The 13947-nt window shown below is 38.5% G+C and overlaps 1 protein-coding gene across 3 annotated transcripts in view; it reads left to right on the forward strand.

Moving 5' to 3' along the window:
• Ndst4 (N-deacetylase and N-sulfotransferase 4) overlaps window positions 1-13947 on the forward strand; it is a 322892-nt gene that overhangs the window by 299916 nt on the left and 9029 nt on the right. For all 3 annotated transcript variants that reach the window (XM_031375370.1, XM_031375368.1, XM_031375369.1), the window contains 4 exons: window positions 2248-2371; window positions 4214-4388; window positions 7742-7912; window positions 9027-9136. In XM_031375370.1, the coding sequence (XP_031231230.1) occupies window positions 2248-2371; window positions 4214-4388; window positions 7742-7912; window positions 9027-9136 (580 nt within the window). The remainder of the gene's footprint in view (window positions 1-2247; window positions 2372-4213; window positions 4389-7741; window positions 7913-9026; window positions 9137-13947) is intronic.

A 13947-nucleotide genomic window follows, 5' to 3' on the forward strand; every position in this document is an offset into this window, starting at 1 on the left:
GGAGACACAGGGGGAAAAGTGAGGGGGTAGGGGGAGAGGGAGAGACACAGGGGGAGGGGGAGGGGGAAGAGGGAGAGGGAGAAGGAGAGAGAGAAGGAAAGGGAGAGAGAGAGAAGGAAAGGGAGAAGGAAAGAGAGAAGGAGAAGTTCACGCAGGTTTAGCTTCCTGGTACCTAGACTTTCACAGTCTAGGCTATGTCCTTGTTTCCTTTCTGTTCCTGTAGTAAGCATTATGACCAAAGGCAGTTTGGAAGACAATGTTTTATTAGGCTTACATGCCCAGATCACATCCCCAGATCACTGAAGGAAGTCAGGGCAGGAACTCAACGTAGAAACCTGAAGTCAAGACCCAAAGAAGCAACCATGGGCTACTGCTTCCTGGCTTGTTCCAAGCTCACATTTATCCTTTTCTTAAACCTTAATTCCCAAGATCATTTTCTCAGGAGTAGTTGGGCCTCCCACACAATCATTACTCATGAAAATTCCCCTCAGGCTCACCTACAGGCTGACCTGGCAGAGAATTTACTGTTGAGGTCCCATTTTTTTTTCAGATATCTCTAAATTGCACCTAGTGATTTTTTTCTTCATTTAAATTTTAGTAAAAAACAAATAACAGGTATAGCATGAAGGTTGCTTTAGTGCACTTGCCAAAGAAGAGATGTCTTGCCTGACAACTCCCTGCATGTGACATTTAGACATAGGGGCAGGATCTGTCATTTTAGAGGCCAAAGTGCTTTTCCCTATAGTTTTGTTTATTCAAAAGAATAATTAACACTTTTAAAAAAATACCCATGAAATTATTGCTATACACATATTTAATATTGCTTAAATACAATCTACATGTCCTTTAGTGTTGCATTTCTTATTTAATTCAACCAATCAAACTTGGAGCCACATTTTAATATGTTAATATTCTATGCTATCCACTATCTATAGCGGTGAGGTAGAACCAGGACAAAGGTTCCACAGGGCTCTGGTCTGGCTGGAAAGGGCTGGCCGAAGTATCATAGCTCTTAGAAGGGAAGTGAGGAGGATGTGAGAAGGGAAGCGAGGAGGATGTGAGAAGGGCATCCCGCAATAGGGCAGGTAGCCAGGTCCTGGGTCTCATCCTCTACTATGGCAGCGGCAGTGCCAGCGGCAGGGGTGATGGCGAAGGTGCCTGCAGCAGTGGTGGGTGGTGGCTGTGGTGGTTGTGATTTGAGCTGACCAGCTAGGCAGGTCCAAGGTCCAGCGATGAAAATTTCAAGAAAGAGCACTCTTTCCATGTGTTACAGTTCAATAAAACAAATAATCTCAGAAGATCTTCTGTGAAATAACTTGTGCATCTTATTTCATGTGGACAGGGAGTTTACGAAACAATGAGGAATGGGCGGTAGATGGTTCCTATTGGGTCCTTTTGGTTCCTTTTGGCTCTAGTTCCATGGGGAAGGATTTGAGGTATTTTCCCTAGGTGATGGTAGCAGTCCTCTCAGCAGGGTGTCATGGTTACTTGTTCCAGAGCTCATAGAGTTAGGCTGGGAGTGGCTCCACTCCTACCGTTTTTTTTTCAATTCTGAAATTCACAGGGTTTGAGCTCACTCAACCTTACCAGTTCTTCTGTCAGGCTGCATGGTCCTCTTGCCTCACAATCCTACATGCTTAATACACTTTCTGAGCAAAGTGACGGCTCCCTCAGATCCATCGTTAGTGCCTTTTTTCAGCTAATCAAGCCTCTGTTCAGTCCTCCCATTACCTACGTGCTTGACTCAAGTACACACATGAATGTAACTTTATTAAGGTCAGCACATGTGATTTCCTGATCAAGAATGATCACCAATCATCACTCCTGTGACATATAATAAATAACACATCAGCTTTTATTGAGTATATTGATCTAATTGACTGAAATTAAACATCAGCAAATGATTCGTCAGATTTAGGTGCCGAAACCAGAGCGGCTTTCTGCACCTGTGACACCTGATTGCAGAGGGAAATTGAACACAGATTTCTGAAATTCTATCGTGACTATGCCTCCCATCCACTTTATTTTGGCTACAAAGTCGTATTAAATCAGAAACTTAGATATATAGAGTCACAGAGACTAATAAACACAATGGGATTGCTATTAAAATGAAGTAACCTAGTAAATGGTAATAAAACAATGGAAAGAATTGGTCTACTGAATATAATTTTTGGTTGAATATGACACTGATATTTTAATCTCTCCTTTTACTATTATATAACATCTATCTTCTTTTCTTTGAAATAGGAACAACTGCACTTTATTTATTTCTTCTAATGCACCCTTCCATCATCAGCAATCTTCCTAGCCCAAAAACCTTTGAAGAAGTTCAATTTTTTAATGGCAACAACTATCACAAGGGAATAGAGTGGTAAGAATAACAACAAAAAATGAACTCCAATATGAGCACATGCTCCATCATTGCAGAGCAATTACAGATGTGTGCATGGCATCTGCATAATTACAGAATAAATTTGTTATGCTCAATTCTACTGCAGTGAATTAGAAATTAATTTATAATGATGATATGTTTAATCAGTGTTGCTTATAATTTGATTTGGACAGTGCAATAATGATAATATTTTTCTGGTAAGTTAATATGATTGAATAAAGAACATTGTGGGATATTTTTCATCAGAATTATTCATAAAGATATTTAAAATTCTCTTTAAGCATACTCTTATTTTACAGTTCCTCCATTTATTTTATTAAACATATAATTTGTCTTCACGGTGATGCCTGAGGTTGCTTTAGTTTGTACTCTGGAACATGTGTCTTCATTAACCACATGAGCTGTGTATGCTGTATTGCAATGTAGGCAATATTTGTCATGCAAATTATAATAGAGCTTTTCCTAAACTATATCAATTCCACTCACAAACAAAAGAAGCATTAATTAGCACTTGATAAATGACATAAAACTCTTAAAATAACAATACTTTCCATAAGCTAAAATTAATAAACTTAATATGGAAGATAGTATTCACTCTGGTGAATTTTATTTTTCTGGCTGTATCCCAAGTTTCCAAGAACTTATGATCCTGGATTTAATTTCTGTTCCCTGGGTAAATAGGAAAAATCTCATGTGAGGAAAACTTCTTTCAATGCACAATGTGTAGAATATTATTTTGTGTGTTACCATAACACATGAGCCTTCTGGAATTAAGTCTGACAGAGCCACACCAGTGACCTGATCTCATTTCTCATCCTGAGTGAAACTGTGTTCACTCCCTATCTCGGATGTTACTACCATATTGTACTTTTACGTTTTGAACTCCACAAAAATCATTAGAGAAAAAAAAAAGCAATTTTTCTCTTATCTGTGAGTTGAAATGGAGCACAATTTTTAAAGCAAGAATACAAATGAGATTCTTCAGTACTCTTCATTTGGGAAACATAATAACAAATGTCAACGAGGAAAATAAGTGTCTTATATGAATTCTTAATTGCTCTCATTACTTTTTTTCTAGAACATTTGAGGGTGAGAGAAGTGATGAGCTGTAAAGAGGGTTACACACATAATTAAAGCCTTGTACTGAATTAGCCTCAGAACATATTGATTCCATAATCTTCACGCGGAGGGACATTCTGACAGCATATGGAGGAAGGCACCTGTGGAGGCACTTTAGGATCGACTCGCAGGAAATATCTCCTTAGCTCCTCTATATAAATTATAATGGGCTGATATTACTGTAAATACTACTAAATCTTACAGAAGTTAAAAAGGAGAACATCTCGGCCTTAATCTGTTTAATTTTTTAAGAGCTATTTTGACTTACATGTCTTTCTGTCTTGTGAACTTGAATCTAACCTTAAGAATCTTAGTATTCAAATTTGCAAACAGACATTCACTATTAAAAGTATCAGTCAAGATGATTGCAAGATTCTGTATTTTGCAGGCATAAACTGTAGATTTCAATTTGGCTTGTGATAGCAAAGAGTGTCAGCTCAAATCCACCATATTTTCCTATCACTCATTATCCACTCAATCTTTCTCACTCTTCCCTTTGCCTTACATGAGTCATAAGGATGTAACCTTTGGGGTTGCTATCACGTGAGGGGGACACTGCATGGTGCCTATTTGGCTGATTTCGTAACACACTAGTTTTAACTGGATGCAAAGAAATGTAAAATCTGTTCACATTCCTCTTACCGACATCAGCAGAATAAAATGCACTGCTCAGATTAATCAATTATTTCTCACTACCTACAGGTATATGGACTTTTTCCCCACTCCTTCCAACATTACCAGTGATTTCCTATTTGAAAAGAGTGCTAACTACTTCCACTCTGAAGAAGCTCCCAAGAGAGCTGCATCTCTTGTTCCCAAAGCCAAGATCATTACTATCCTCATAGACCCCTCGGACAGAGCATATTCATGGTACCAGGTATGAATAAAGAAGAAGAGTTCTGAGTATACTCAGTTGTAGCTTGAATTAGTAATTAAATAAAACCCAGATGCACTAAAGGGTCAAATGTAAAAATATTTTAAGCTAAAACAATACTACACATCTGTCTATCAGATCACCTCCCCCTCTCTTCATCCATGCAGCCATTCATTCAACTATAAAGACCTAAATATTTTAACTTATACAAAATTGGTCAAATGATTTCAACAATACAACCACAAAGAAATTACTAAAATAACTGACATATTTCCAAAACCAAACAAGGATGTAAAATGGTGGTTTGTTAAAATGTTTTGAATCTAAAAGCCAGTATCTCGCTCAGGAGTGCATCTCTAACAAGGAAAATTTCTTGGTGCTTTAATTTACACATGTTCTCCAGCACGTTAAGTAAATACATAATAGTATCAGAAAATAAGTGAGGAAAGGAACTGACAGACAACTACATAACAATTGTAACTGTGCAGTAGTTCATATGAAAATGGTCAATTTAAATAGAGCTTAATAAAACATAAATTGAAATGATGTGTTTTGTGAATATAGTGACAAGACCCATATTGTATTTCTTTGCTGCAAGTCATGATCACAAAGGCCTCAAACATTCATATATATATATCCATATATATATACACATGTATATATGTATATACATATACATGTACATATACATATATATATATATACATATGTATATACATGTGTATATATATATGGATATTTTCCAAAAACATAATTGATAATAACACAATTGGTGAAGGGGTGATCCAGTCATACTGGCTGGATCAGCTTATTTTCTTTCTTTTTTTTTTTTTGGTTTTTTTGAGACAGGGTTTCTCTGTATAGCCCTGGCTGTCCTGGAACTCACTCTGTAGACCAGGCTGGCCTCGAACTCAGAAATCCTCCTGCCTCTGCCTCCCAAGTGCTGGGATTAAAGGCGTGCGCCACCACCGCCCAGCAGCTCAGCTTATTTTCTAACATAACCCAGGACTACCTGCTCAGGGAAAACCCCACCCACAGTAGGTTGGACTCTTCCTCATTAATCACTAATTATGAAAATGCGCTACAGCCAGATATTTTTGGAGATGTTTTCTTAACTGTGGGTTTCCTCCTTTCAGATGATTCTATTCTGTATCAAGTTGATATAAAAAACTAAGCAGCACAGATTGGATAACATGTATAAATATTAAGGGATATAGGACTGAATATAGCAAATGAAATGAAAGAGGATATGACGTCAATTGTTTTCCATTTATAACTCTGTCATAGTAGTTTTGGTTGTGTCGGTGGATAAGCGCCTACAATATATTCTATAGTGAAAATATAAAGTCCAATGTGAAGCCTCACATCTTCAAAATGCCTATTCTAACTGTTTAGAAGTTCATTAGATGTATAGACCTAGGGTCTTGTTTATTTGGGTGTGTAGAATTTTATTTGCAAGGTTTTTATCATAAAGTTAATTTAAAAAAAAAGCACTTCCAAAACACCGAGATATAAACCTTAATTAAAAGTTATAAATTCAAATATTTGTGAGAATGCTGACTGCTTAATCTATTTAGGATAGACTAAAATGTATGTTCTATATAGATTAAATCGCTTAGATAAAATAGAATGTACATAATACAGTGCTTATCTCTGACTGCTTTCCAAATAAATTCTTTGAATACACAGGTTTAAGGGAATTATTTTTTCTGATAATTCTTTTTATTGCCTGTATTGCTGAGGCTAGGGCCCCAAAGTGCTCCACATTTCAAAATAATGTAGCCTATTACTTAGGTGGACCTGTCTTTTCAGTAAGGGCCATAAATCTGAGGCTCCACGGGTGTATGTCAGAAACCCTCACGAATGTCACCTGCCACTGTAATTTCTACCCCACATTTCTATAATGGACCGCACAGAGGAGCTAAAGTGCTATTTTTCCATAAAATATGTTCCTTTGTGGCTTTCTGGTCATATTTCTATGCTAATCTTAGTCACACGGATATAAAGAAAATTCGATGCTAAACTTGCATGAGTCAGTAAAACCAGATTGAGAACATTTTGTCACTTCTTGTTACAGATATTTTAGCCCTGCTATATTCTATTAATATGCATACACTGAATATTTACAATTATTTTTCATATTTCTGGAGTCTCTATATGTTTCTTCATTAGACCAATCATGTAATTTGCATTCTTGTCTTTTGCATGATGCTTAAAACAAAATATTGACTTCGTTCATCAGATGGTCAATTATGACTCTTGATTTTTGACCTCTCACTAAATTATATTTTTACAGAGTAATTTTCAATTAAGACTGACTTCTAACATATAAAAACACCTGTTGGCAAACAGAGCAGGCCCTATATCTTACCATGGTTTTTCTAGGCTAGATTCTCTTTTTATTAACTTTTAGAGAGTTATGCAACATCAGTTCATTTATATGCACACACCTTATCCATCTCAACTCATAGTTACCTGGCATCATCCATTTTTCCCTCTATGTTTTCTTATTCTCTTATTATTGAAAGTTCTTGTTACATTTTAACTCCAACGCTTCCCCTGTCATTAATGTTTCCTTCATTTACCAGTCTGGATTGTTCCTTTGTTGGCCTGGTTTCACCATTAAGTAACTTCTTCCACGGTCAGCCAAATGCATGGCTTTGTTATTACCTATTATGCTACTGTCTCCTGTACTAGGATTCGTTTCTTTAAAGACAACAATTATGATTCATATCTTCTTATATTCAAAATCTATCACTATTTTGTTCTAGTGATGAGACTAAATACATTTTCGAACAACTGTATCATTAAGCTCGTCTCTCATTTAGTTGGGCTCTGTTACTTGGCCAAATGGTTCTTTTGTGTGGAAGCCTCCTAGGCCTAGATACTGAAAAGCAGGAGTGAAATGGTATTTTGGGGGAGACGCACAGAGCAGAAGCACTGTGGACAACGTTAAATGAATAAGACATCAAAGCAATGGTTAGCAATCAGAATCCGAGGGGTGGGCAAAACTAGGACCTGCCTGCCACACAGAGAAACCACCTGAACTGTGATGGCGCAGTAAGCCAAGAACATAAGAGCTCACCTCTCTTCGCCTAAATTTCTGCCTAATTTTTCTGTCCTTAACATATATTCACTCCTAATCAGATCCCTGTAGATAAACCTTTCATGTTATCTCTGCCCTTTGCCTAAATATTTTAAAACAAAAACAACTGCAGATATATCTGCATTTCACTTGATATTTAGTAAAAGCCTAGTTTTTTAAAATAAATGATGCACCCAGTGCACAATTGTACACACATACTTATGCAAACATTAAAAAAAATCTAATTCTACACTTGACTTTTCCTTTAAAGCACCAACGATCTCATGAAGATCCAGCTGCCCTGAGGTTCAATTTCTATGAAGTTATCACAACAGGACATTGGGCCCCTCCTGATTTAAAAACATTGCAGAGGAGATGTCTGGTGCCTGGGTGGTATGCAGTACACATAGAAAGATGGCTGGCCTACTTTCCAACTTCCCAGGTAATAGCATGAAATTAGGTTCCATTTATCATACTGCAATTGCAGCTCACTGCCAAACAGAAAAAGTGATGAACTACACCAGAGAGAATAAAGACAGTAAGAACTGTGTGAATTTTTACATAGTTTCACTTTATTAATACCATGCAATAGAGTCAAATGGCTCTGAAACATATTTAGGAAGCTTTTTTGATTGTCAGTTGGTTTCAAGGAATACATTGACACAAAGGAAGTGTCACATAATTCAAAATTACAAACTCTCAACAACTAGTTGAGACGCCAGTTAACCAGAGAGTTTATAGAAGTCTCCGTTTCTCTCCCCACTGTTTCTCTGTCATGTGGTACCCTTATTCGGAAAGAAGAAATTCTCAAACTTGATGGCCATAGAGAGAAAGGCCTAGCAGACTTGGGATAGAACTATAGCAAGATTTAAGGAAAACATCCACATCCTCACTGTGCAGGGTGCAATCTAAGCTCCAAGCGGACTTGGATATTAACACTCTTTTACACACTCCCTTGGGAGAGTCTAATATTCTCCAGCAGTGACCCAAGATGAGAAAGTCAGAAACAAACATTTTTCTCCCATCTCCAATCATAGTTTGTAAGACTAGACGGGATTCTCCCCTGAGTGTTCACTCTTTAGCCATTGGCCCCAAGGTTAGGGATGGCGTTCAGTAGGCTGGATGTTAGCCTACAGGTAATATGCACTACAGATAGGAAAGCCCTGTCCTTACTATAATTCAAAAGCAACAGACATTTATGTTCATTTCTGCTTAAGAATAAACTGAGTTCATAATTCACACACACACACACACACACACACACACACACATACATGCATGTGCGCGCGTGTGCACACACACACAATGCCTATCAAAAGAAAATTTTAATTCTTACTAATTAAGAAAGAAGCAAGAAAAGCAATATTCAAATGTATTCTATGTAGTACATGTATTTTTGTTTGTTTTTTTTGTTTTGTTTTGTTTTTTTTTTTTTTTGCTTTTTTTTTTTTTTCCTAAGTGACCAGACTTATTAATGCCATACAGGTCAAGTAGAGCAGCTTGGTTGATTTAATTCAGTTTTGTTCTTCATAAAGTGACTATTTTTGGCTTTGCAGTTGCTAATTATTGATGGGCAACAGCTGAGATCTGACCCAGCTACTGTGATGGATGAAGTCCAGAAGTTTCTAGGAGTTACACCTCATTATAATTACTCTGAAGCACTAACGTGAGTCTATTCTCATGCTTGATTTCACTCCCATTATTTGCCCTCATAAATTATCACTGCTATGTATGTATAGAACATTGTTAATACTAGCTATGAATTTATCCATCATTCTGCTACTCAGACTCCCCGTCAAAGAAATATTCTCATTACTCATAAAGCATCTCCTTTTGAATAACAGGAACACTTTGCATTATAAAGTATAATAGGCATTTTATATTATCCAAAATCTATTTGTTTTTGAGCTGTCCTCCAATATGTTTATTCAGACATTTTATATATATTCTTTGTATACAGGATCAAAAAGCCTGAAGTCACAAAGGTGAAAATGATTTGCTTTCTGGATGCAAACTAGAAGGGAACCATGGAAATCCAACATTTCCTGTGAGACAGGGAGCAGTATTTGTGATAGATTTGGAGACCTGGTTCATGTATGTTGTGGGATGCTGTTCCTGGGCAGATCTGAAGAAACATCACTTTATCCCAGAGAGAGGGGACTGGCAACAGACAAAATTACAGATAGAACTAAAGTCCATTTTGGTGAACCAATGGGGTTTATTGGGGTTAACAGTGGAGCAGAAGTAACTGTATGACAACTGTTATTACTACATGTCTGTCCTAGTACAGGTGACAAGAGATGGAAACCTGGAGCACACTGCCCAGTTTGTGGGAGGCTCTACAGGTGGGAGGGTGCTCCTTACTGGTGCCTCAATTAATCAGCCTTCCAGGCAGCTCAGCTGGGCTTTGTTTCTTCTTGGCAGTTTGACTGGTGCCTGTTTGTTTCAAGTTGCTTCTCTGGTTTCTGCCTCTTCCAGGTTGCTTGACCGATCTCTGCATTAGTCAGGCTGCTTGGTCTGAGCCTCCAAGCCCCGAAGCTCCTCGGAGACAGACTCTCAGAAGTTTTATTCCTTATATACTTTGGGGTGCGGGAAGAATGTAGTGAATGTGGTTAGTAGTTTTAGGACTTGCAGGAGCTATTTGGAGTTGTTCATTTCATGTCTCGAGGGGTTTCCCTAAAGGATGGATTGTTTGCCTTCCCTTTGAACAGTGGTTCTAATAACCTGTAGGTTGTTATCCATTTTGTAGTCAAATGACCCATTCCCAGGTATTGTCTAAGACCAAAAGAAAACACAAATATTTACATTACGATCCATAACAGCAGCAGTATTATGTTGATGAATTAACAACAAACATATTTTGAGGTGGTGATGGGGGAATCACCACACTATGAAGGAACTGTATTACAGGGTCACAGTACTAGAAAAGTTGAGAACCACTGTGTTAGAGCATCCTCTTTTCACTTCCCTGCAAACATTCTGTCTTAAAATATCCTGTTGTTTCGCCTCAGTTTTTCTCACCCTGTGTCTTCAGAAATTTGCTTCCAAGATAGAAAGTTTTAGCCATTACATGATAAGGTTTTATTCTGTATTTATTTATCTTTACATGCCCCTTTTTTAGGCTGCTTCTAGAAAAACATCACATGTCTGTTGTTAGCAAAACATCCTCCCAATGTGTCTGCTTCAGCAAAAGCATCCTCTCCTAAGACAGCTTCCAGGAAACCATCACATGGTACAAACTGAGCCCTCTACAGAAATTAGAAATTTCAACATATGACATCAGCCCTTTTGTTGTGGTACAGGTTTTACAGGTCAAAGGTTAGGAAGTCGTGCACCGAGGATTGTTTGATTTCACCCATTGATATGTGAGACAGTCACTGGGAAGACTCAGGAAGCTTGATGTGACTCAAATGGCCAAGGATGCAATTTTCTGCATGCTTCTTCACTCACAGCTTTGATTACTAAATCAAAGACTGAGAGTTCAGCAGTGTGAAGATTCTCCATGTAGCTTCTCCTTGTTTCTGGTGGAGGGACCTTGTGGTCTAAGATCACCATGACTGCAGTGACTCAGACTTCTTTTTTTCTTTTTTTCTTTTGTTTTGGTTTTTCGAGACAGGATTTCTCTGTGTAGCCCTGGCTGTCCTGGAACTCACTCTGTAGACCAGGCTGGCTTCGAACTCAGAAATCTGCCTGCCTCTGCCTCCCAAGTGCTGGGATTAAAGGTGTGTGCCACCACTGCCCGGCATGTGACACAGACTTGACAGCCACAGAGCTTTTCATTCTGTTGGGTGCAAAGGTCCTTTAATCAGGTCCAAATTCAAGATACGGAGTTGCAGCCCCACCTCTGGGTAAAAAGAGACATGCTGTGTTACAACAGCGCTGGTGGAATGGCACATATGTTGACCTCTTCCTGGGAAAACAGAACTACCTATTCAAGCAATTTTAAATTCGGGGGAAGCAAGTGAACAAAAGGAAGTGCTCCGAGCAGCTGAAACTACTTTCAAAGGGCATGCACTTTACTCATAAAAGACTCCCCCCAAGCTCTGATAGAAAGCCTATTAAATTTTAGACGAAATTCTAACAAGCCTGATTATATAATTTCCCAGTTCACAGCAGATTAGACTCAGCAATTAGACAATTAGAGAGGGTAATGGAGGGACAGGAAAAGCAGTAATGAGATTGGGTTTTTCCTTATCCACTAAAACAATCCTAATGAAGTTCTTACCTACACATGGAAAGAGCAGCAGCATCAGGCGTGCCCCTGTTGATTGAGTAGACAAAGCTTCTCATAATGCGTTTTGCATTAATAGTTATTGATGTTGGCGTATCTTGCCCTTCTCAGTAGTAGCCTAGGCAATGCTTCTGTCCTGTTTACTGCAAATAGTTGCTTATGGCTCAATGAACCTGTAAAATCATACTTATGCAGGAGTTTATAAACAAGTACAAAATAGGTGGTTTTTAACATATCTCACATATCACAAAATTTAACTATAATAGGGACGCTTGGCAAAATGATGCCAGCCAACCCATGTCCTAAGTGTCATTTAGCAATTATTTGAAAAGGCTTTGAATATTATGTTCGAAATTTCACAAATGTTAAAATAAAAATTACAAAACAATAAATTGATATAACCTAGAGAAGATCCTACTGTTAGAGTTTATAAAGTTTGCTATGCAATACATGGGGCAGGACCCCAAATAATCAGGGTAACAAAAACCCTATGCTTTAAAAAGAACCTTCAGTATCCCTCACTCCTCAGTCTGAACAAAGTTTTGACATCTGCTGAACAAGAGCAGCCAACATCTTACCCTGAGACCTCACCCTACCATCTAGGAAAGATGCTGCCAGCCGGCATCCAGGTGCATCAGTTTTGTCACCAATGTTGTAGTTAGCCTTAATGCCGTTAAATATTCTCATCCCGAGTCAGAAAATGCTGTTTAGGGCCATTGTGCTGAGGATGCCCCTATTTCCTTTTGTTTTGCACAGCAGGCTGGTTTTTTTTTTTCCCCCTCTTGGGAAATTAATGAAAAGTAGAGGAAGGCCCATGGTACACAGGGAACAGATTGAAAAGTTCGGGTTGGAAATGGCTCTGTCTTCTTTTATCCATTTGACTACTGATGTATCCGACTTTAATTGGTAACTTGGAAGAGGACAGCCTGGGCAGCAGGGATCAGGTCTCTCTAACAATAGGTCAGAAAGAAAGCTAAAGGAAAATTTCCTCCTAGTAGAAAGGAGTAAGCATATACGCAGAGGCAAATCCCAGGTACTATGGTGCTATAGGAATTGGCCTGGGGCAACAAAATATTCTGCAACTAATTAACTTTACATCCCAGTCAATTATGCCTCATCTTTCTAAAACATCTGCTGAGCAACAAAAATGCAAACCTTTCCATGTTTTATGCATGCAGCAAGTCCCATAGCGATAAATTTAAATTTCCCCCTTCTTAGTTGGTTCATTCTTTCATTTTTCCTATCTTGTTATAGTGCTCAACAGAAATTCCCATATATTTGGCTTTACACAAAACAATTAGACCACACATCTTTTCTCTTGTAACTAAGTTGCAACCGCAGAAATAAAATAGCTTTCGAGTTTCTGTGAGTGTCTAGGGATCTGATTGGGTCAAATCTACAGCACTGTTCCTTTTCAGGTCCCAGAGGCAAGGACAGTGTCTGCCAGCAGGGCTCTCCCAAAGTCCAATTTATGCGCAGCTGGCTGCAACCATAGGTGTGAAGATGTTCCTCAAGGAGGTTGGCATGTGCCAGGAACTGCCTGGGAACTCTCCCTTACTCTCTTGCTTTGTTCATCTTTTGCAAAAGCAGACTTATTGCTTGGACCACTGGCATGTGGTTGTTCAGTCTTGGAGTGGTCACTGTTCCCCATTGACTTAGTGGAGCTGATTGGAGCTGTAGTGTGCATGTGTGTGCGTGTGTGTGTGTGTGTGTGTGTGTGTGTGTGTGTGTGTGTGTGTGTGTGTGTGTGTGTGATTGTGCCTTTGCTTGTGGTTTGTGTTCAGTTTTCTGTTTGCTGTGGTAAGTTGGAATTAGAAGCAACACATTCACCTTTTGCACTCTGGCTGAATCATCATAGCAAGTACAAGATATAACAAGGAGAACTTAAACGGGGAGTTCTGAAGTTTAAACCTAAATGGTGCTCGGCTGGATGGGTGGCTGAGTTGATACCGCTGGAATTCCCCACATGCAAAAGCTGAGCAGTACAATGGAGAAGCGACAGATGCATTGGTGACATTGGTTTCTTCTCTGGGTTTGCCAAAGTCTTGATGTTCAACCGACTAACAGATAAGAACCAGAGAGAATCTCTCATTAACAGAAGGCCATCCCTTTGTTGAGAAGGCCAGGAAAACATTGGCCTTGTTCATTTTGCCTGATTTTAATTAAGTTAAAAGCCCAGAAGACAAATGCCTGAAAACTTAAACAACAGTGGAACTGTGTATTTTAGGCTTCTTTTTTTTTTTTTT

The sequence above is a fragment of the Mastomys coucha genome, unplaced genomic scaffold (assembly GCF_008632895.1).
Source record: "Mastomys coucha isolate ucsf_1 unplaced genomic scaffold, UCSF_Mcou_1 pScaffold16, whole genome shotgun sequence".
Lineage (NCBI taxonomy): Eukaryota > Metazoa > Chordata > Mammalia > Rodentia > Muridae > Mastomys > Mastomys coucha.